The sequence below is a fragment of the Anabrus simplex genome, chromosome 2 (assembly GCF_040414725.1).
Source record: "Anabrus simplex isolate iqAnaSimp1 chromosome 2, ASM4041472v1, whole genome shotgun sequence".
Classification (NCBI taxonomy): Eukaryota; Metazoa; Arthropoda; class Insecta; order Orthoptera; family Tettigoniidae; genus Anabrus; species Anabrus simplex.
In genome coordinates this window covers 1,220,749,246-1,220,773,942 of record NC_090266.1, presented here as the reverse complement: position 1 = coordinate 1,220,773,942, position 24,697 = coordinate 1,220,749,246, and the positions used below count along the sequence as shown (strand labels likewise).

Here is a 24,697-nt window from a genome sequence, read left to right as displayed (position 1 = left end):
TCAAAACTATTCATTAGTCTTCCCTTACTTAGTCTTTTGATAATTACGAGATCCTGGTTGATGCTTGTAAATTTGTGTCCTGTCTCTCTCATATGTTCGCCCATTGCCGAAAACCTCCTGTGTCTCTCTGCATTAATATGCTCCTGATATCTTATTATGAAATTGCGCCCGGATTGCCCGACATATGTGGCCCGACACTGATTACATGTTAACTTGTAAATTCTTGAGTTTTGGAACTTACTTTCATTATTCTCGTTGACCTTGCTGTGATTAAAGAACCTGTGTCTAGTGTTGTTGTTTGTTGAGAATGCTATCTCAGTGTCATGTTTCCTGAACAAGTTGGTGATTGTATAAATGTTTGGATTATTAAAAGTGAACCTCGCATATTTTTTGGTCCGTTTTGTTTGTTTAGTTAGACTCGTTTGCTGTTTATATTTGCGTTTAGTGATTAGCCCGTTGAACATTTTAAAATTAAAGCCATTAAGGAGGGCTTGTTGTCGAATTAAATTAAGTTCTTTATTCCTCTCTTTATCGGTTAGCGGAATTTTGAAAGTTCTATTAACAAAGCTATGATAGGCATTTTTCTGTGATTCAGGATGTAAGGAGTTGTTATGGATCTTGGTTGGAGTGAATGTTGGTTTTCTGTATATTCCAAAATAAAATTGGTTTCCTTTAGTAGTTGTAGTTATGTCCAAAAAATTGATTGAAGTATTTTCCTTTTCTTCAATAGTAAATTGTATTTTGGGATCTAAGTTGTTCAGGGAGTTCAAAACACTAAGACTATCATTAAGGTCCTGTTAATTATGGCATATGTGTCATCCACATAGCGTACCCACATGGTTTACAATTTGGGTTTGTTCAAGATGGTCTAGATATATATATTGGCTAATATGCCCGAAGCTGGGGCTCCCATTGGAAGGCCTTCTTGTTGATAAATTTTATTATTAAATAAAAAATAGTTTTGGTTGAGTACAAATTTCAGTATTGTCATAAACTCTTCTACTTCGGGTTTGCTTATCCATTTATTTTCTAATAAATTGGTCTTTATGATTTTGATTGTTTTTTCTATGGGAATGTTAGTATACATATCCTTTATATCGAATGAGCATGTAACATGAGAGGGTTTAAGCTTGAATTCCTTGATTATCTTGCTAAAACCACTAGCATTTCTTACAGTTGTATCTGAATCGAATAATTTTTTGTTAAAAATTTGTGAATGTATTGAGATGTTTTGTATGTGGGGCTCTTACGGAAGTTTATTACTGGCCTAATGGGTATATCTTTTTTATGTAACTTGGGCATCGCTCCTACTGTAGGCAATCCTGGATTCATATTTATCATCTTTTGTATTTCTTGCTCGTTTAGGAGGAAGGTACTTTGCTTAAGAATTCCTTTTAGGTTTCTTTGAATTCGTGTAGTAGGATCTTTATTTACGACTTCAAATTTATTCTTATTGAAAAAAGTTTCTGTTTTTTCCTATATAATCAGTTTTATTTAAAATAACTATAGTGTCTCCTTTGTCTGCTTTAGTTACGATTACATAATTTTGTTTAATTTTATTCTGAAGTTCCTTAATTACTCGAGTATTTTCCTGGTTTTTCTTTAACCCGTTAATAAGGGAAGGTATTTTTTTCTTTATTTCGTATCTCATATCGTTCTGTACCTCAATTGGAAGTGTTTGTATTGCTGAATCCCATTCTAACGGTAATAGCGTTGCTGCAGCCTGAAGGTGGGTTGTATATAATTCTTGATTAAGAAATTGTTTCTTTCTATATAGGAATTTTATCTCCCTTTTTTATCCAAATTTGGTTTACCTTTTTTTGAGTTACTGACTGAAATTTTGAATAGCATTTTCTCTTTTGGGTTCCTTTTAGAAATTTGGGTATTAAATCGTTTTTGAGACATTCTCTAAGAAAAATAATGTTTTTACTTGCTGTTGCTACTTTCACCTTTAGTTTGAGGTAGGTGTTCGCTATATTTCCTGCCTGGTTGGCGTTTGTATTGCATACTATCCACTTTTTTATTTAATTCTTATTTGATTACAATATCGATACGGAATGAAGTGGATAGTATGTAATAAACGGTATTGTCGCTGCTGCTGGTTCAGCAGTAATACCATCGCTATATGTGGACGATTTTGCTCTGCATTATAGCTCGCATAATATGGCAGTCGCACAGTGGCAATTACAGCAAGCTATTAGGAGAGTGGAACGGTGGTCTTTGGAACATGGCTTTCTGTTTTCAAGCGAGAAGACCACTGTAGTCCATTTTTGCCAGAAGCGCACTCTTCATGTGGATCCTGACCTTTTCTTAGGGATTGTTGCTCTTCCTGTAATTGACACTCGCTGATTTCTTGGGTTCCTTTTCGAAAGCGTATTATCGTGGGAGCCACGTGTGGCAGTTGAAATTGCAATGCACCAAGAAGTTCAATATCTTGAAGTTTCTTAGCAGCACTAATTGGGGTGCAGACTGCACGGTGCTCCTACGATTTTATAGGGCACATATGTTTTCCAGGTTAGACTACGGCAGTGCAGCATATGTATTAGCAAGGCAAAAGAGCATCCTCGCAAAACTGAAAAGCATCCATCACAGCGGGGTTAGGTTGGCGACGGGAGCTTTTCGTACAAGCCCCATTGCTAGCATACTCGCTGAATCTGCTATGCCGCCTTTACACCTGAGGCGCCAGCAAATGCTTCTGTCCTATGCTGCAAATTTGCGACAGATGCCACTTTACCCAAGCTATCCTTGCGTATTCCACAATGGAAACCGTCCGCTGTATGCTGCTGAAACATGTTTAGACTTTGCTTCATCTAACAGATGAGTTGATTTGTATTGATAAGGAGGATTTTTAAATATTTTCCTTTGTAAAATGCTGCTTATCCTCGAGCAACGCGGCTGGTTGGAATACGCTTGGATAGCAGTTACAGAGTGTTTGATGTACCTTCGGTTCCCTGCCTTGTCAGGCAACCAAGTGGGGTACCTCTGTGGATAATAGGATGACCTGATGTAATCCTGGATCTGTACACTGGCCCAAAGGAAAGCACTGCCCTTCCATTTATCGGAGGCTCCTTCTGTCCGTTGTGGGCCGGTGTCCAGGTTTAGTCATCATTTACACGGTTGGTTCAAGGACAGAAACGAAGGTGGGCAGTGCGTTTGTTGTCAACAATGATAGGTTTCTTTTTGCTCTCCTGGAAACGTGTAGTGTGTACACAGCAGAGCTCTATGCTATCTGTGAAGCTCTCTGCAGTACGCACTGTTCGATGAGCGCTGACACTTTCTTCTGTGTACTGACTCCTTGAGCTCGCTACAGTCTATTGATACCTGTTTCCCCTTGTTACCCTCTGGTGCAGCGGATCCAGGACCTGCCGGCTGGGTGTTCGGATGCCGGCACCAGAATCACGTTTATGTGGCTTCCAAGCCACATGGGCGTAGAGGGAAACGAGTTAGCAAATAAGGCTGCCAAGGAGGCAGTTACACTGTCCCCGTTGCCTTACAAGGTTCCAGCAAGTGATTTTCGCACTCAGCTAAGACATCTGGTTATGTCCCATTGGGAGGTGGAGTGGCAGGCCATTCCACTTCCAAATAAGTTGAGAGCGATAAAAGGAACAACGAAGGTATGGAGGACTTCCCTTAGGGCTTCTCGGAGGGAAGCAGTGGTATTATGTCGTCTTTGGATCGGCCACGGTATACTAACGCAGTCCTATTTACTGAAGGAGCAGTAGGAGCATTCGTCCGGTGTGTACTTGCGGCGATCATGTTACCGTGGTACACATCCTTACGGAGTGTGTGGACCTGGTCGATCTGCGCCGTAGGTTTAACCTCCCGAGTACAATCTCCCTCATCCTGCGAGATGACGAGCAGTCAGCAGACCTCTTCATCTGTTTAATGAGGGATGGTGGTCATTTTATCGTGTGTAATGATGTCCTTTGTGTTTTTTTTTTTTTTGCTAGTGGCTTTACGTCGCACCGACACAGTTAGGTCTTATGGTGACGATGGGATAGGAAAGGTTGCTTGGAAGGAAGCGACCGTGGCCTTAATTAAGGTACAGCCCCAGCATTTGGCTGGTGTGAAAATGGGAAACTACGGAAAACCATCTTCAGGGCTGCCAACAGTGGGATTCAAACCCACTATGTCCCGGATGCAAACTCACAGCTGCGCGCCCCTAACCATACAGCCAACTCGCCCGGTAATGTTCTTTGTCCTAGTGTATTTGTGTTAACTACGCTTTTATCCCATTGACTTTATTTTAGTTCGTATTTGCATATTTTTATGTGTTATTTTAACTTCTAACTTGAATTATATATCTGTATTTCCAGGCAATGCCTTATTCCTTTGTCACCTGTATTTTCTATTATTTTATTAGAAAATAAGGCATTGCAAATTAGATCCACTGATTGTTTTAATCTCATAATCATTTTTCATCACCATTTTGAAAAACTCCAGTCAGTGGATACATTTTTAAATTTTAATTATCATATATCATGTCGTGCATCTCGTTCCATTAGGGGCCGATGACCTTAGATGTTATGCCCCTTTAAACAACAAGCGTCATCATCATCATCATCATCAAAATGCCTTGGGGAGTGGCAACCCCATCGTAACAGTAGCCTAAAATGACTGGTGGTAAATATCAGTCTCAGGAAAGGTTAGGGCGTACCCTGCTAAATGTAACGCGCAGTCTTGTGCTGGAGGAGTGGGCGACCAGTGGTTAATGAAATGAAGGTGGGAATAATAAATGTTGTGACCCTAACGGTAAAGTCAGAAGAGTTGATTGACTTTATGGAGAAAGAGAATGTTGCAATGATGGGACTGAGTGAGGTAAAGTGGAGGGGAAACGGAGTGAAGAGGCTGGAGTTTAGGAGGTGACGCAAAGAATGGAGTAGAAGTGATTGTTAACAGCATTCTGGATGAAAATGTGGATAGGGTAGACTACGTTAGTGATAGAATAATCAGAGTACGACTGAGGACAGAAGAATGAGTGAAAGATTTCATCCTGGTTTACACACCCCAAACTGGAAACAGTGAGGAAAATATAGAGGAATTCTTGGAGACACGTAATCACTGATGTGGAAGTGATAGTTACGGGAGACTATAATGCTCAGGTTGGAAATGACAGAATTGGTAAAGCAGAAATGATTAGTCCATTTGGATATGGAGAGAGAAACAGCAAGGGAGATAAGATAGATTTTGGTGAGGGAAATGGAATGATTGTTGGTAACATTTGGTTTAGAAAGAAGAAGAATAGAAAGATCACTAGAAGGACAAAAATAGTTATTGATTATTTTTTGGTCAAGAAAGTAAATCGTAAACTGTTAATGAATGTAACAGCACTACCAGGTGAGGCACTTGATGGAGACCATAGAGTAGTGGTAGCAAAACTGAAAATAGGTAAAATTGTGAGAGTAAAAGGAATAAGACATAAGAAAATAAAAATATTGAAATTGAAAGATAAAAGAACTCAGAAGAAATTTCAGGAGGAATTTAAAAAACACATCTCTATATCAGAAATAGAAAGTGTAAAAAAAGAATGGACCAAATTTAAAAACACATTTGTAAGCTGTGAAGAGATGATGTGTGGCAGAACTTTGGTGAGAGTGAAGGAAAAGGAGACACGTTGATGTAATAGAAAGGTGAAGGAGATTGTTAAACAAAAGAAGAAAGCATGGCAAGAATGGAATAGAGATAGGAAAGAAGGAAATAAGATTTAAGTATCAGGAAATTAAAAGTGTAAAAAAACTGGTAAATGAGGAAAAGAAAATAATATTGGAAGAGATCCTCACAAGATTTGGAAAAGGATGTAAATGGTGGAAAAAGGATGTTGTATAGATTGATAAGGAATAAGAGAAAATAAAACATCTACAAAAAAAAACAACTGAAGCAAGGAAGTGGAAATGTAATAACAGACCCAGAGGAGATAAAGAATAGTTGGAAAGATTATTTCAATAAATTATGCAGAAGAGTGTGTAGTGGTAAATGAGCATGATCAAGAAATGGAGAGTGATATTGCAGTGGCGGGGGTGGATATGGCTGTTAAACAAATTAAGGAAAAGCAGCAGGGATGAATGAAATATGTGTGGAAATGATGAAGGCAGCAGGACCTATTGGTCTACATTGGTTAAAGGAGGAAAAAGCAAGCACCAGTATTTAAGAAAGGTGACAGGAAGGTATCGAGGAATTACACTGTTGTCACAAGTAGCCAAAAATCTTTGAGAGAATAATAGAAAGGAGGATGAGAGGAAGGGTGGAAAGAAATTTGGAAGAAGAGCAGTATGGATTTTGACAGGGCAGGTCAACAATAGACCCTTTGATCTAGAGAAGGCATATGATAGTGTTAATAGAGAAAAGGTGTGGGAAACCCTGGAAAGAGTGGAAGGCAATCAAGGGAACTAGTGAAGGCAATGTATAAGAATTGTTTCAGTTGTGTCCAGACTCCCGTGGGGAGAACAGATGGGTTCAGAAACCAAACTGCACTAAGACAGGGAAGTGTATTGTCTCCGCTTATGTTTATAATGGTTATGGATGAAATTCTAAAGGAAACGAAGGCGAGATATTGAGGGAATATGAAAATGTTGCTATTTGCAGATGACAGTGTGATCTAGGGAGTCAACAATACAGGAGTGCAAATACAACTAGAGGCTTTAAATGACAATATTGAGAAATACGGTACGAGAATCGGTGTGGAGAAGAGCAAAACAGTGGTGACAATAAGAGGAGAAAGAGGACAAAACCTTGAGGTTGTTGAATGCTTCAAGTGAAATAATGCTGGATGAAAGATTGGATAACGAGATTAGCCGGAGGGTACAAGTGGGAAATACATTCTACCGGAACGTACGGAACTTGGTGTGGAAGAGAGAAGTTCATATGAAATGTAAAGAGATAATGTACAAGATGCACTAAACCGCTATGTCTGTATGCATCTGAGACTTACTTTGACAGCAAGAAATGAGAGCAAAATTCAGGGCAGTGAGATGAAGTTCCTGAGGAGTATGGTAGTGAAGACAGCGGGGACAGAGTAAGAAATGTGGAGGTGAGAAAAGAAATAGGGGTAGAAAAACTGAGTGATAGGATGGAGAAGTATAAATTTAGATGGTTTTGACACGTTAGGGGGATGGAGGAGGGAAGGGTACCAGAACAGATGTTGGAGGCTGAGATAGAAGGAAAGAGGGCAAGAGGGAGGCCCAGAGCAAGAACAGTATAAAATAAAGAAGACTGGACTGGAATACAATTACTGAAGAGGAGTGGTGGAAGGAGAGGCAGGAGCTGGACAAGGGGAAATGTGTTCTAGCTACGCAGCCACTTCTAGTGTTATATGTGCAGTTTTAATTGCAATTGTTTTTTAAACAACTTGGAGTTACAACTACGAGAGGAAATTTTAGGTCAGATAAACAACCGATTATTTCTTGAACAATGTTTGCTAATAATAGTTATGACCAGGCGAGTTTGGTACGTTGTTAGGGGCGCATAGCTGTGAGGTTGCATCCGAGAGATAGTCGGTTCGAATCCCACTGTCTGCAGCCCTGAATATGGTTTTCCATGGTTTCCCATTTTTACATCAGGTAAATGCTGGGGTTGTAACTTAATTAAGGCCACAGCCGCTTCCTTCCCACTCCTAGCCCTTTCCTGTCCCATCGTCGCCATAAGACCTATGTGTCGGTGTGGCGTAAAGCCAATAGTAAGAACAAAAAAATTATGTTGAGAATGAGAGATGAAATTTATAACTAATAGTAGATATTTTTTTATAATTATGGATGCTCACATGGGGTAATAATAATAATAATAATAATAATAATAATAATAATAATAATAATAATAATAATAATAATAACAGTAAATTTGACACTCTTACAACTGATATAGATTTTGAGATGCCATTTTTTTTTCCTTTCTTTTTAAGAAGGAAGGAAGCCAGTTAGGAAATTCAAATTCATAGATGTTTGGACAGAAATAAACATAAATATTTCCAAATATTGACTGTGACTTGAGAGAATATGATGATCTTGAAGAACAAAACATGTCATTCTTTGTTTAATAGTGTGTGTTTTTTATAGGTATGTTAGAGTGTTTGGCAGACTGAAAAGCTTGTAAGTTACAGATGCCAGTGTGTCAGTGGTAGAAGCCAGCAAAATGGAGTTACAATATTTACACACACTCACATGTTACTAGTCGCTATGCTACTATGCCATCTACTGGGAGTAACAGTGTTGATGGGCCTTTAATTTGTTCTTGTTTTGTTTGTTTACTGTGACGTATTTGTGTGTTTATCAAATGATTCAATGTATCCTGTTTCTTCCTAAGTGCGTATGTTAATTTGTGTTCCATGTGTTGATAAAATTACTGCCATTCTAATGGGGCTAAATCCTGTGTCACCGCTAAATGAATGTCATATAATTGCAAATTCAATTTGGATTTCTTCCTGTAATATGCCTTGATTTCATCTTTAAGCCATAATTCATTTACCTTATTTTGGGTTATATTATGGCTTGGACTGCTTATGTTCTAACGTTGTGTTGATTTAAGAAAAGTAGGTACCAGTTTTATTCTGACATTGTTTAAGAAAACCTAAATCCTTTACTAACTTACAAATCTTCATTTTCAGATTGAGAAACTTATTTAATCTAGTTAACTTGACCAAAGTACAATTTACTGAAGGAGAGAATGACCTACTTAAAAGGGGTCCAAAATACAATTGGCCTAATAAAGATAGAGAAATAGACATCATTAACACAGTTGCAGAAGCGGAGGCGAACATATCAAAATCCCACGCGATATACAAGACGAAGTAAGATTGGAGTAAAAGAAGAGATTACCCAGATTAGCTGAAGAGATTTATACCAATTTTGATCCTAAACAACAGAAAACAATTTAAAAAAACATGAAATCGAAAATTGAAGATAACAATATTGTAGTAACCAAGGGTAACAAGGCGGGGGGGGGGGGGGATCGTTTTGATGGATAAAGATACATATATCAAGAAAACTGAAGATTTTTTTATAATAAATATACACTAGTGACTAAAGATCCATTAGCTAAAATTCAACGCAATTTAAAGGCCTTGCTTAAAAGATCCACATCTCTCTTTACCGAACAAGAACAATTAAAACTTACCAATATGAATCCTAGGCTCCCAGAAACTAGAGCTTTGCCCAAAATGCATAAAAAAGATATTCCGATTTGTCCGATTATCAATTGCCGAAATTCTCCCACGTATTAGGTCTCCAAATGCATTCATAATTTTTTGAAAAGACATTACACTTTTAATAATAAACAACCATTAAGAAATTCCATTGACTTGTGTAACATTTTGCTTAAATTTGGCGTGCGTCCAAACCAGGTGATGTGTTCGTATGACGTAGTGAATATGTTCCCGAATATTCCGACAGATAAAACTGTTAATATCATTCATAATAATATTTGTAAACACGGTAATCTTCGTAAAATGGAAGTAGAAGAATTCACTAGATTATTAAATTTCGTGTTGGACAATAATTACTTCTCATTTAACAATAATATTTATAAACAGAATGGATTAGCAATGGGTGACCCAATATCGGGCATCCTTGCTGACATATTTATGGATTCAATCGAACACAATGAAATAATAGCAAAAATTAAAGGAATTGATTTATGGTTGAGATATGTAGATGATACGTTTGTAATCATAAACAAAGATGTCACTAATAGTCAAGAAATCTTAAATAAGTTAAATGAAATCGAACCTAATTTGAAATTCGCAAAAGAGGATGAAGTCGATAACTCATTGAATTTTCTAGATGTAACAGTTACGCGTAAGGTTAACACTTTTGATTTCCAAATATTTAGAAAACCGATACAATCATCTACAACTATAAACAATTTTTCTTTACACCCAAATTCACATAAACAAGCATCTTTTCACAGTCTGATTTATAGAGCACTTAGAATCCCTCTATCTCCCAAAAAATGTGAAGAAAGAATTAAATTATATTAGGTACCTCGCTAAACAAAATGGTTTCAAAATAGAAATGATCAACAAATTAATCAATAAAATTAAGAACAAGTTATCCACAAATCTGATACCAGAAAAAAAAAAAGTATGCTACATTCGCTTTTATTAATCCAGCTATACACCAGATTACTAACGTATTCAAGAAACATAATTTTAATATAGCTTTAAGAACTACTAATACTAACCAGTCCGTATTCTTTAATCATAAAGAAGTTAATTATGATAAAAATCGTTATTTGGGATCAGGAGTATACAGACTCAAATGTACTCAGTGTAATTTTTCATATGTTGGACAGACTGGGAGAAGTTTTATGACAAGATACATGGAACATGTTAATGCAGAAAAACATACGAAATACTCAGCGATGAGTTTGCATATGAGGGAGACTGGTCACAGATTTGAATCCATAGAGAAAGACCTAGCGATAATTAGAAACATAGAAAAAGGGAGAATGTTGAACGAATTAGAAAGTTTATATATCTATTTAGATCAGACAATAAGCAACAGAATCTTAATGAAACCACGGACAGTAAAAGTATGTTACGTGAATTAATGCCAAAATTATTAAAGTCAGTTAGTTTGAATAAATTTAGGATACCTAATATATTTAATTCTTCATACTCTAATACTCCTCCCATACCTACAGATATTAAGCCTACTTCCAGCAATACGGTTGACTCCGCCCCTTTGTCAGCCTCGTCACAATTGACTCCACCCATCCTCTCCTCCCTTCCACACTCCCCTATTCCTTCCCCTCCGAGTTCACTGCCGCCTCTGCAGCACAGTTACAACACCAGACTCAGAGCCAACAGAAGGGCAGCAACCAACACAACAGTAGATAACAAATAACTTTCAACTAACATGCAAGTCCTCATCTGTTTCAATTTATATAATCCGAATTCTTTCCTTACGTTCAACTTCATTTTTCATCTTTTCCTTCTCTTACAGAAAACATTATTTCAGTATCTACTGACATTTCCTGGCAAAGGTTTCAGCCAATAGTATTACCTACCGGTGCTAAGGGCCACTTACAATTTTTCAACTGATGCTTCTGTCTCACTTCATGCTGACGAATTTCATCAGCGGCCTTGGACATATTGTATTTATGACAATCATGTTTATGCTTGTGCTCACGCCCTCATGTCGTTGGCTTTATATTATTATCACATTGGTTTTCCACTAACATTTTAAATGAACTGTTTTAATTGGAATTTTAATGGAAGAAATTTTAGTCTCCGACAAGATTATAGTTTAATCATTGACAGTGTTTCCGTTAGCATCTTTATATATTGTATCATTTTTCACATTTTTATGTCCTGAATTTTAAAAACTGGCTAAACTTTTAGCTTCCACTTTTAATATTAGTTGTACTCTTGATGATTGTTTTTAGGCTGAAGATGCCCTTAATTGAGGGCGAAACATGTCCCATTTAACTGTGAGTCTATTTATGTAACCACTATAAGTGAAAATAAAAGTATTGAATAGGTGGATTAAATTAAAACACCTTTATTGTCGTTGAACTGTAAATTTTCAATACGGACCAAAAATGAGATTTATAACATATAATGTAGCTAGATTTAAATGCGCGACACTGGGGTGTACCTCCCGGTACAAGGGAATGGAATAAATTACCTGCAGCAGTCTTTGATAGATTCCCTTCTGGTATCAAGTCATTTAAGACCATTAGTCCTAGTGTAAAGTGAAAAGTAAAAGTTGTAAATTACGGACACTGAATTTGTGATTTTCTGCTTGGTTTAGATTGTGAAACTAGGAGATTTTCCTTGTGGTATTCTCTTTGCAGGGAATTGCTTGTGTTACTCATGATGTTGTTGTTGTTGTTGGGTAATTATGCTTTAACCTTACTTTATTATAACTTGTAACGTTGAGCTAGTAGTGAGCTCAACCTATAGTTTTGTAAGCCATAGTGTTAAGTATTGGAAATAAATAATTTGTGTATGAAACTGTACATGATGTTGGATTTGGAATGTTAAACTAGTAGTAATTCTTGAAATAATTTCTTTCCAAGGATTTGCTTGTTTTACTCTAGTTGTTTGCTTGATTGTTTGTTTGTTGTTGTTGGTTAATTATGTTAACTTTATTACATTACTGTAAGTGACCATTGCCACTGGAATATTTCCCATTTGCAATGTATTTGTTAATAAATTATTTAAAAGAAAAATTCCACGCCATCTCTCCTTTGACAGCTCGGATAATTACCAATTAAACTACCAGTATATATGGTCCGTTATTAGACATTATAAACTTTCCAGCTAACTCATTCCTAGTTGCCAGCGATTTTCCCCAGTGTGCTAAGTTGGGCTCGTCAGTTGGTAAATAGCATACCCACCAAGATGCATGGTATCGTCGCCATAAGACCTATCTGTGTCGGTGCGACGTAAAACAACTAGCAAAAAAAAAATATGCATGGTTAGTGCATACTGTGGAGGCCACTGCGTAGGCTACCTGGAGCCACCGGCAGTGCCAATTCACTATGAGAGATTTTGTCTCATTCCCAAAAATTGATGCCTCCCTGCCCATCAGGTGATATATGATATTGGTATTATAAATTTACTCATTTGGGACAAATATTTCAGTTTCCCTGTAGGAATGAACATCTATAACATACCACTTAGTCGAGCAGCTCGTCTTCTTTTTCCCAAGTCTTCCCAGCCCAAACTTTGCAACATTGTTGTTACGCTACTCTTTTGTCGGAAATCACCCAGAACAAATCGAGCTGCTTTTCTTTGGATTTTTTCCAGTTCTTGAGTCAAGTAATCCTGGTGAGGGTCCCATACACTGGAACCATACTCTAGTTGGAGTCTTACCAGAGACTTATGTGCCCTCTCCTTTACATCCTTACTGCAACCCCTAAACACCCTCATAACCATGTGCAGAGATCTGTACCCTTTATTTACAATCCCATTTATGTGATTACCCCAATGAAGATCTTTCCTTATATTAACACCTAGGTACTTACATTGATCTCCATAAGGAACTTTAACCAGGCGAGTTGGCCGTCCGCGTAGAGCCGTGCGGCTGTGAGCTTGCATCCGGGTGATAGTAGGTTCGAATCCCACTATTGGCAGCCCTGAAGATGGTTTTCCGTGGTTTCCCATTTTCACACCAGGCAGATACTGGTGCTGTACCTGAATTAAGGCCACGGCCGCTTCCTTCCCACTCCTAGCCCTTTCCTATCCCATTGTTGCCATAAGACCTGTCCGTGTCGGTGCGACGTTAAGCAACTAGGCATAGGTATCAAGGATAATTCAATAAAAAACCACCTATTCAACTAGCTATCCATCTCCCAACCTATAGGTGATTTTGCAGTTGCTCACTATCTTGTAACTTATTTATTACTCTATACAGAATAACATTATCTGCAAAAAGCCTTTTCTCTGATTCCACTTCTTTACTCATATCATATATTAACAAAATCAAAAATATAATTGAGAACATTAAACATGAATATTCAACATGCAGTAAGATGTACCATCGTTGTATGTTATACAAACCCAAACTTAGCATAACAAAACGCAATTTCTTGTATTTCATTCCAAAATTATTTAATGTCCTTTCAGGTTCTATACAAATTACTTCATTAAGCCAGAAAATGAGTCTGAAGTGTCTTAAATCCTTTGTTATGGATAATAAAACTGTTATTTAAGAAATTACTAAATGAAAATATCACGTCGTCATATTCAATTTCTGTTATGCTCCACCATGTGCTGTTGATCATTCCTGTCATTCACTCATACCCATACTCGTACTTCAGGCATCAATGTTAAATTATTTCTTTCTGTATAAGAAACATTCTAAATTACAAAGGGCACTATGAAAGTTTTGCAATACGCAAAAACGGTTGGCTGGACACCCCTGTTATGGTGAGGGATGAAAATAGGGGTGAAGACCGGTCTAGAAGACAGTAAGGCGCGATCTTCACACCAGCTGTTGAAAGCAAGTTAAGATGTCATTTTGGTCTAAAGGTGAATATCGCGCAATTATCCGCTACAATTTTGCTCGTGGATTAACTGTTGACCAGAGCCGGGAGGAAATGACTTCTGTGCTGGGGAAAGACTGTCCACATCGGACAATTTTCTGCTGGTACAAAGAGTTCCAGAGGGGAAATTTTGGGGTTGAAGATGATCCTCGTTCTGGGCGACCGTCTGAATCAGTGACTGAGGAAAACATTGAAGCTGTGAGGAAAATGTTGCAGCAAGAGAGGCTGTTGACATAGCGGCATGTAGAAGAGACCCTCCACATCCCTGCACCAACTATTCATTCAATTCCACACGACCATCTCCATGTTAGAAAGGTTTGTTCCCTTTGGGTGCCCCACTCACTTTCAGAGGAACAAAGGGAACATCGAGTGAAATGGTGCCGAAAAATGCTTAAAAAAATTTTAAATGGGACTTCGCGTAACATCAATAGCATCGTTACAGGTGATGAAACTTGGCTTTATTATTATGATGTCCCAACAAAATCCCAGAACAGTGTGTGGCTGTTTGAAGATGAGGGAACTCCTGTGACTGTGTGAAAGTCAAGGTCAGTGAAGAAAAGGATGATTGCAGTATTCTTCACTAAACGGGGCATCCTGACTTCGGTTGTGCTAGAAACACAAAGGACAGTTACTGCGAAGTGGTACAGTGAGACTTGTCTGCCTCAGGTCATCCAGGCTCTCAAGCAGCTCCGTCCAAGGTCACTGCTCCACACTTGGCTCTTGCATTGCGACAATGCTCCAGCACATCGTGCTAATGTAACGATGGATTTTCTTGCCAGATCAGGGTTGACTGTGCTTGATCACCCTCCATACAGTCCTGATCTTGCCCTATGTGACTTCGCACTCTTCCCAGAAGTGAAGATGAAGCTGAAAGGGCGGCGTTTTGCATCCGACGAGGAGCTTCTGGCAGCATGGGATCAAGAGTGTGAAAATGTAACCGAAGAAAAGTGGCAGAGTTCGCTCAGTGACTGGTTTCGACATATGGAGAAGTGTATTGAGTGTGATGGAAATTATTTTGAAGAAGTCGCAAGCATTCACTCACATTGCAAAACTTTCCTAGTGCCCTTTGTACCACACACAAGGTTTCACTTTACGTGGTATTTTATTGAAATCCTGACTCGACTCTGTTGAGGTTGGTGTGATCTTTTTGTGTATTATTATTATTATTATTATTATTATTATTATTATTATTATTATTATTCATAATATATTTAATGTATGAAAGAGATAGTTTTCATTTTATTTTAAGTATTAATAGGGTAATAATAATAATAATACTACTACTGTAATATATGTAAAAGTTATTTACAAGAATTATTATTTTTTTTTTGTTTAAGTATTAATGTTATTAGAAGAGTTACGTTCATAAGAAACAGAGTCTTGTAAGTATACGAGGGTCGAGTCATAAGTCATGGCAACTATTTTTTTCTCGCGAACAGGAGACAACACAAAAAATCTAAGATATGCATTTGGAAATATAGGGCATGTACTTATGCATAGTGCCTGAAGACAAATTCTGACTTCAGGAGATTCTTGTAGGAAAGTGACAGAACACAGGCCATTGGTAAACATTGTTTCATTATGGTATAGACAGCAAATACACAAGACTACGTACAAGGGACAGGTCTCCACTGGTTACAGACCTTAAAAATAATCATCCAAGGTTACCATTGTGCGTTGCCAGCGGTACATCTTTGTCCATGGACACTGGACGACCTGGGCAAGGCAGATCGGCACTTGATACTCTACCCTGTTTGAACGTCTCCACCCACCTCGTCATGGCATGGCATGTACACCTAATACTTCCCGCTGCTCTGCATGGCATTGGCGTGCATTTTTGCCTCTGAGAACTGCTATTTTAATATATGATCCTTGCTCCTGCTTGTTGACATCTATTTTGTGATGCTCTCACTCACACACTGAATTTGGGGCCATGCTTAGACACACACTGTTGTTTACATACACTATCTAGTGGCATCATATGCAAGTACATACCATAAGTTTCCAAATGCATATCTTAGATTTTCTGTGTTGTCTCCTGTTCACGAGAAAAAAATTAGTTGCCATGACTTATGACTCGATCTACGTATAAACAACATAATGAGTGAATAAATGCTGCTGCTGCTGTTACTACTACTACTACTACTACTACTACTACTACTACTACTACTACTATTTCCTGCTGCACGCAGACTCATTCAGTTCTTTACAGTCAGTTGAACATTTTTTCTTGGAGTACCCACTGCTGCAGTTGTTAGCCTGGTTGCGTGAGGTTAGCACCAGAGTTTTCCTTTTGTGGATACCTAGCCACACGGTTGTAGCAGGAAATGAACTCGGTGGATGAAGCGGTACCAGTTAATGATGTATGCTCCCAGCTGACACTTGTACTAATGTTTGATTGGAAAGTGACCTGCCAGACCATTTCTCTGAGAGCAATAAAGGGAACAACTAAGGCATGAGAAACATCTTCTCTTGGACTTCGCAGAAAGAATCGATGGTATTATGCATTTAACGATTGGTCATATTATAGCATTGCACTCTTATGAACCAAAGAGGGAAGACCCTCTTTACGGGTACTTGTGGCCAGCACCTGACCGTAGTACAAGGCTTGGGGCATTATCGTGCCAAATTTTTTCCTACACGAATGTGGGATCTACCAGACAAATGGATATATTCAGATGGGAGTGCAGAGCGCAAGTTGCTGTGGATTGTATGAATAATGCCGAGTAGGTTCACCAGATGCAGGAAACTGTTTGTTCTCAAAGTAGTCTCCTAGATTGCTTACAGCACATTTGCCTGCCATGTGGGAGACATCAGAGAGCAGTCGCCTCACAGCATTGGCAGTGTTCTCTTGTGTCTCAAATAATCTCCCACGCTGTATTTCTTTTACTCTGGGGATGATCTCAAAATCACATGGAGACAGGTCCTGTACTTCCCAAGCTGTTCTTGCCTCAACACTTCCATTCTGCACAGTGTCCAACTCACGAATGCAGTTTCATCGCCCTGTGCGTAGTACCTGTCCAACGCACTGCCATCTTGTTCTGTGTCCATGTGCTACGTGTGTCGTGCTTTTTGGGACATATGACCATTGTATAGCAGCTTTCATGATATTTTTCATGACTCAAGGATGCAGTGTACATGCAGAAAAGCTGAAGAACAAAATATATCATCTCGCGTTCATATGAATGACACCATGTCCTGAAGTGTGAAGTAACAGTGTTGTCGTTGACAAGATTCTGTTCAAGAAACTGTTGTTATAAGTACTTTGGCTATAACATAGTACATCAATTTTAATGTACATTGTGTGAATAATAATATAATCTTCATCATCGGCATTAGCATCCTTTCATGTATTAGTCCTATAGAACTGTTGCGGTCTATACAACGGTTTGCATTTTCACGTCATCTCGTCCTGGGGTGTCCCATAGATCTCTTCCCACCTGGGCAGTAGTTTGACTGCTTGAAGTATCCTGTTTAGATGTTCTATCCAATTTCTGTGGAATTCATAGATGTATTCCAATGTAGGTCTGCTTTTAAGATCATTCAGCACTTCTGTATTTCTTTTATGTTTCCACTTAGTGACTCCTGCTGTTCACTGCATGTATTTCATTTCAGCTGTAGTTATTCCTCTCTCATCGCATTTCCTCGTTGTACACGCTTTACTTCCGTAGCAAAGTACAGGTCTTGCCTAGGTTTTGTAGATTTTGCACAGGTGTGTTTTTGTACTAATGATGGTCTAAAAACTTTATTGATAATTCTCAAACATCTGTTGAATTTGGAGATTTTCTCAGGTACGGTATGTCTAGTTCTTCAAAGAAAGACAGTTTGTAGCCGAGGTATTTAAAATCATTTACTCTTTCCAAACATGGGAGGCTAGGGGTACCAGATCCATAATAGACTATATCTTAACAGACTTCGAATTCAGGAAATCTGTTAGGAATGTACGAGTTTTCCGCGGATTTTTCGATGATACACACCACTATCTGATCTGTAGTGAACTAAGTATCTCTAGGCCTAAGGTAGAGAAAGTGAAATCTGTCTGCAAACGAATAAGGGTAGAAAATCTCCAGGACAAGGAAATTAGACGGAACTACATGGATATGATTAGTGAGAAGTTTCGAACAGTAGACAGTAAGCAGCTTCAGGATATAGAAAGTGAATGGGTGGCATACAGGGATGCTGTAGTAGAAACAGCAAGGGAATGCCTAGGAACAACTGTGTGTAAAGATGGGAAAAGGCGAACATCTTGGTGGAATGATGAAATGAGAGCAGCTTGTAAACGTAAAAAGAAGGCTTATCAGAAATGGCTCCAAACAAGGGCTGAGGCAGACAGGGAGTTGTACGTAGATGAAAGAAACAGAGCGAAACAAATAGTTGTTGAATCCAAAAAGAAGTCATGGGAAGATTTTGGTAACAACCTGGAAAGGCTAGGTCAAGCAGCAGGGAAACCTTTCTGGACAGTAATAAAGAATCTTAGGAAGGGAGGGATAAAGGAAATGAACAGTGTTTTGAGTAATTCAGGTGAACTCATAATAGATCCCAGGTAATCACTGGAGAGGTGGAGGGAATATTTTGAACATCTTCTCAATGTAAAAGGAAATCATCATGGTGGTGTTGCAAACAGTCAAGCTCATGGGGAGGAGGAAAATGATGTTGGTGAAATTATGCTTGAGGAAGTGGAAAGGATGGTACATAAACTCCATTGTCATAAGGCAGCAGGAATAGATGAAATTAGACCTGAAATGGTGAAGTATAGTGGGAAGACAGGGATGAAATGGCTTCATAGAGTAGTAAAATTAGCGTGGAGTGTTGGTAAGGTACCTTCAGATTGGGCAAAAGCAGTAATTGCACCTATCTATAAGCAAGGGAACAGGAAGGATTGCAACAACTATCGAGGTATCTCATTGATTAGTATACCAGGGGCCTGTTCCACAAAAGTATGGTCTTGTACATTACAGGTAAATTCTCTAGTAACTTGTACAAATACCAGAGTTTCTGTTCCACAAAAGAATTTTCTACAGTTGTACTTTACTACTCCATACTTACAAATTACTAGTGAATTTTTATAGGCGTGTCCCACAAAAGTACTAGTACTTGTAACTTACTAGCGAATTGAGAAGAATTCTCTACCAGTGAAAGGACAATAATATATAAATGTACTAGTGCTATTTAAATACGCTTATTTTGGATACATTTTGATAAATATGTGGTCTAGCAGTAGTGATAGTGATGGTGATGAAAATGAAAACTATCGTCTGTACAGGGAAAGAATAAAATTCCAGTTTAACACTGTATTTGAATACAATGAACGTTTTAGGTTAAGCACAATACAAGTGGAAGAACTTTTGATAGATATTGGCCATAGCTTAAAATATCCTACGAACAGAAATAAATCTCTCTCTGCCAAACAACATTTACTAACAACATTACATTGGCTAGGAAATGGTGGTCAGTACCATGGTACTGCAGATATGCTTGGGATGGCAAAATCTTCGGTCTGTGGTAGCTGCAATAAATGATATAAAATTTCCTCAAATTGTTTGTTGGCCTGAAAATACTGAAAAAAACATATTCCAAGAAGGACATTCCTGGAATCATTAATGAGCAGAATATCTCTTACATACGTCCAACTTTTCCCCTCAAAAGCTCCATGAGCTTTTCCCAAGTCAAATATTTCCATCCTACCATTTATTTTGTCTTGTTTTTTCAGACTCTCGCTGAATCCACCGAAACAAATATCTTTCCTACCTTCTATTTCCTTCAAAATGAATAACTTTGTTTCTCTTGACATCATTTTAACAATTCATGCAGAGTTTGCAATTTCGTAACAATTAAGTTTGGCGGCCGAATATCGTTATTAGCGGCATCTGATTCCTAATGACAGACCAAGGTAGGTATGTTAGACTCTCGTAGAACATACGCGAGGATCGTGGAAGAACAGAATGGGTGATAATAACGGAGTAATTTCCTATCATCAAAGAAATAAACTGAAAAATAACATCGTAGCAGTAAAAAATTCACAGGAATATTAGTTCTTTCAATCTTTGCTGCATAAGTTACAGTAAAATACGATATTACGATAAATGAGGCAAGCATAACCTAATTCAACGAATGGAATACGAAGATAAACAGCTGATTCATGCTATGACGTAGTATGTTTATTGATATGTCGTCACTTGTAAAACTTGTAACAATTCACTGGTAATATACAAGAGACTATCAGTCTTTTGTGGAACAGAAATGTACAACTCCATACATTACAAGAACCCACACTAGTAACTTGTAATGTACAAGACCATACTTTGGTGGAATAGGCCCCAGGCAAAGTATTCACTGGCATCTTGGAAGGGAGGGTGCGATCAGTTGTTGAGAGGAAGCTGGATGAAAACCAGTGTGGTTTCAGACCACAGAGAGGCTGTCAGGATCAGATTTTCAGTATGCGCCAGGTAATTGAAAAATGCTACGAGAGGAATAGGCAGTTGTGTTTATGTTTCGTAGATCTAGAGAAAGCATATGACAGGGTACCGAGGGAAAAGATGTTCGCCATACTGGGGGACTATGGAATTAAAGGCAGATTATTAAAATCAATCAAAGGCATTTATGTTGACAATTGGGCTTCAGTGAGAATTGATGGTAGAATGAGTTCTTGGTTCAGAGTACTTACAGGGGTTAGACAAGGCTGTAATCTTTCACCTTTGCTGTTTGTAGTTTACATGGATCATCTGCTGAAAGGTATAAAATGGCAGGGAGGGATTCAGTTAGGTGGAAATGTAGTAAGCAGTTTGGCCTATCCTGACGACTTGGTCTTAATGGCAGATTGTGCTGAAAGCCTGCAGTCTAATAACTTGGAACTTGAAAATAGGTGCAATGTGTATGGTATGAAAATTAGCCTCTCGAAGACTAAATTGATGTCAGTAGGTAAGAAATTCAACAGAATTGAATGTCAGATTGGTGATGCAAAGCTAGAACAGGTCGATAATTTCAAGTATTTAGGTTGTGTGTTCTCCCAGGATGGTAATATAGTGAGTGAGATTGAATCAAGGTGTCGTAAAGCTAATGCAGTGAGCTCGCAGCTGCGATCAACAGTATTCTGTAAGAAGGAAATCAGCTCCCAGACGAAACTATCTTGACATTGGTCTGTTTTCAGACCAACTTTGCTTTACGGGAGTGAAAACTGGGTGGACTCAGGATATCTTATTCATAAGTTAGAAGTAACAGACATGAAATTAGCAAGAATGATTGCTGGTACAAACAGGTGGGAACAATGGCAGGAGGGTACTCGGAATGACGAAATAAAGGCTAATTTAGGAATGAACTCGCTGTACGCATAAACCGGCTTCGGTGGTGGGGTCATGTGAGGCGAATGGAGGAGGATAGGTTACCTAGGAAAATAATGGACTCTGCTATGGAGGGTAAGAGAAGTAGAGGTAGACCAAGACGACGATAGTTAGACTCTGTTTCTAACGACTTAAAGATAAGAGGTATAGAACTAAATGAGGCCACAACACTAGTTGCAAATCGAGGATTGTGGCGACGTTTAGTAAATTCACAGAGGCTTGCAGACTGAACGCTGAAAGGCATAACAGTCTATAATGATAATGTATGTATGTAATGTATGTATGTATGTATGTATGTATGTATGTATGTATGTATGTATGTACTCTTTCCAAAATGTTATTATTTAAGCAGATCTTGCTTCTTACTGGTTCCTTGCCACAGAAAGCCATTATCTTAGTTTTCTCCGGGGATATTTCCATCGAGTACTTTTCTGAGACTGTAGGTTATACATTGAATGCTGTAAATCATCACATATGGTGGCGACCAGCACTAAGTCATCTGCAAATAATATTGTGTCCAGCTGTAGATTTCTGTTAATGCGGATGGAACCATATCTTGTTTCTCTAAATTCTCATATGAGAGCATTCATATAGATTATGAACAGGAGAGGGGAAAGACTGCAACCCTATTACTCCTGTGTTTATTGTTTTCCACTCTGATAATTTATCGTTGACCTTTACGGAAATAGGGTTGTGTTTGTGAAGGTTCCAAATTTAAGCCATCTTCTCCAGGTGTTTTATTGCACTTTAGTGTTGTCAGAACTGCAGCCTTGAAGATGGTTTTCCATGGTTTCCCATTTTCACACCTTAATTGAGGCTATGGCCACTTGCTTCCCACTCCTAGCCCCTTCCTGTCCTGTCGTCGCCATAAGACCTGTCTGTGTCGGTGCGACGTAAAGCAAATTGTAAAAAAATAATGTAAAAAAATAAAAAATAAATGAAAATATAACTGAGCTATATGTAGACATTTTTTTATGTATCCACAGAAATGGCATCAGCTCATATGAAATGAAAGACCACATGGGTCCTGAAAGTAAAATAGTAATTTCTTACCATGGCTAAATAAAGTCCAAAACAATGTATTTACAGGAGTAGAATGAGAGATTACTTGAGAATATTACAAATGCCCATAATTCCTACTAATCAAACATTAAAATTGGAAGTGTAAGCGATGCAGTTGAAATAGAGATGATAGGTAGAATACCAAGAGAATCTTTGATAATTCCTTAGGAACATGCTCCTTAAAGAAGTTAGGGTGATCCCAATATCCTTCATGTGATTGCACATGAGTGTAGAGATGCCACGTCTGCTTCCAAACAGTAAACGTACCCTGTCCATTTGTCGTGCCATATGTTGTATTGCTCAGGTAGGTATGGCAGGCTCGCTTCGTAAATGGACTTCTTTTCCATACCCACATCAGGCTGGTTTAGATCTCTCAAATCCATAGGTTGAGTCTGCAAACACATAGATAATCTGCTATGATCTAGGGATTAAATTGCTTGTTTATGGCAGGCAACACTCCTTGCAAATACACCACAGCAATTGCATCCTTCCCAGATCAATACTGACATATCATCATTATGTATTTGAAGACCAAAGCAGATCATAATCCATAATGAACTTAGTATCTTTATGTAATTCTTCTCTGAGCTTTAGAATAAATGGTGAGATATTTTTTTAGGTATATTATTTACATGGTAAAAGTATATACCAATATCACAGTTGTTGGTAATTCCTTTCCAGGATGTCATATCAGTGGAATTGGATCCTGCCACTCACACTGGGGAAATGATTAACCTGGGGCCAGTTGATGCTCGGCTCCTCTGCTCGCCTTATTGGGAAGATATGCTTTCTCGTCCAGAAGCTTGATGATGTGTACTATTATTGCCTCAAGAAAATTTTCTAGCTAACGGTTGGAGGGAGATGGTTTGTCCAAATACATATTCTGCATATAATTATCTTTCCCGATTTTAGACAGGTACCTATGAGAATAAAACAAATCCCTGCTTGTATTGCAGTTTTATTTATTTATTTATTTATTTATTTATTTATTTATTTATTTATTTATTTAATCTGTCTCAGAAAACTTAGAATATGTCTATTTGGAAGACCTATAGATAGCCCCAAATCTCCAGGCTTGTTACTGTTTGTGCCTTTTTGGAGAGTTCTTGGAGGGTGTTTCTAGACCTCCTGTAGCATGTTGTTGACATACTGTAGTTCAAGAACCTGGATTATTGTTAACGTTGATGCTTTCAAGGTGAAACTCTTTACGTTTTGCAGAGAATTTTGCTCTGTGTCTTCAGAAGTTAATCTCGACTGCTCCTGAGGAAGTATTCTAAAATAATGAGGGGTTGAATTTAAGAATGCTTTATTGTTGGAGAATTGTAGTGGCTCACTGTATGCTCCAAGCAGGAGCTGACGACAATGAGAAATATCAGAACATCAGATGAATCGTGCTGAAAGAAATGCAACGAAAGACACCAGTATAGAATAGAATAGATCTGAAGAATGGAAAGAAAGTGCTGTATGTGGAGAAATGATGTGAGAGGTGTACACGCGTTATGAAAGCACACAGTATGGAATGAACCAACTGGTGACGATGAACGTAAAAATTTGGAAAGCACCAAAATGAAGTAACAATAAGAGTTTCACCTTATTTTCTTGACACGTCATAAGCCCAAAAGTCCATATCATGTCTACTGGATTATTGTTACTTGTACTTTCTATTGACGCTCAGGTAAGATAGCTAGTAGGAGCAGGATACATATATATATATATGTACTCTTTAGAATATCATTCAGGTGGTGGGGAGGGAGAAATCCTTCTGAAAGTTCCATACTTTTGTACCTGCATGTGTTTCAGCATGCAATGTATTGAATTACAACAATCATTTGCATATGTTCAAACGCAATAATTATGTTCAAAAAGAGAAAGTCTTCATGTTTTTGTATCTGTAATTTGTCAAATTGAATAAACTATTATCAGTCAGCCCTTAAAGTGTTGTGTATTTCAAGAAATTCGGGAGATAGTAGGTTCGAACCCCACTGTCGGCAGCCCTGAAAATGGTTTTCCGTGGTTTCCCATTTTCACACCAGGCAAATGCTGGGGCTGTACCTTAATTAAGGCCACGGCCGTTTCCTTCCCACTCCTAGCCTTTACCTGTCCCATCGTCGCCATAAGACCTATCTGTGTCGGTGCGACGTAAAGCAACTAGCAAAAAAAAAAAAAAAAAGTATTTCAAGAAACATTGAAGGGGAAGTGGTATGTATGTCATCCCTCTATGTTGCCTGAAGTTAAAAACATTTATTGCTGATTTAACACATTGGGGACACCAGCCATAGTAAAAATAGTTCCCACTGTTTCAGTGAGCTGTGTCT

General features: G+C 38.2%; 1 protein-coding gene across 3 annotated transcripts in view; it reads left to right on the top strand.

Moving 5' to 3' along the window:
- Polr3D (RNA polymerase III subunit C53) overlaps positions 1-24,306 on the top strand; it is a 354,052-nt gene extending 329,746 nt beyond the window's left edge. For all 3 annotated transcript variants that reach the window (XM_067142235.2, XM_067142236.2, XM_067142234.2), the window contains one exon: positions 23,064-24,306. In XM_067142235.2, coding sequence (XP_066998336.1) covers positions 23,064-23,189 — 126 coding nt within the window. In that variant the 3' untranslated portion in view covers positions 23,190-24,306. The remainder of the gene's footprint in view (positions 1-23,063) is intronic.
- Positions 24,307-24,697: the final 391 nt, after the last annotated feature.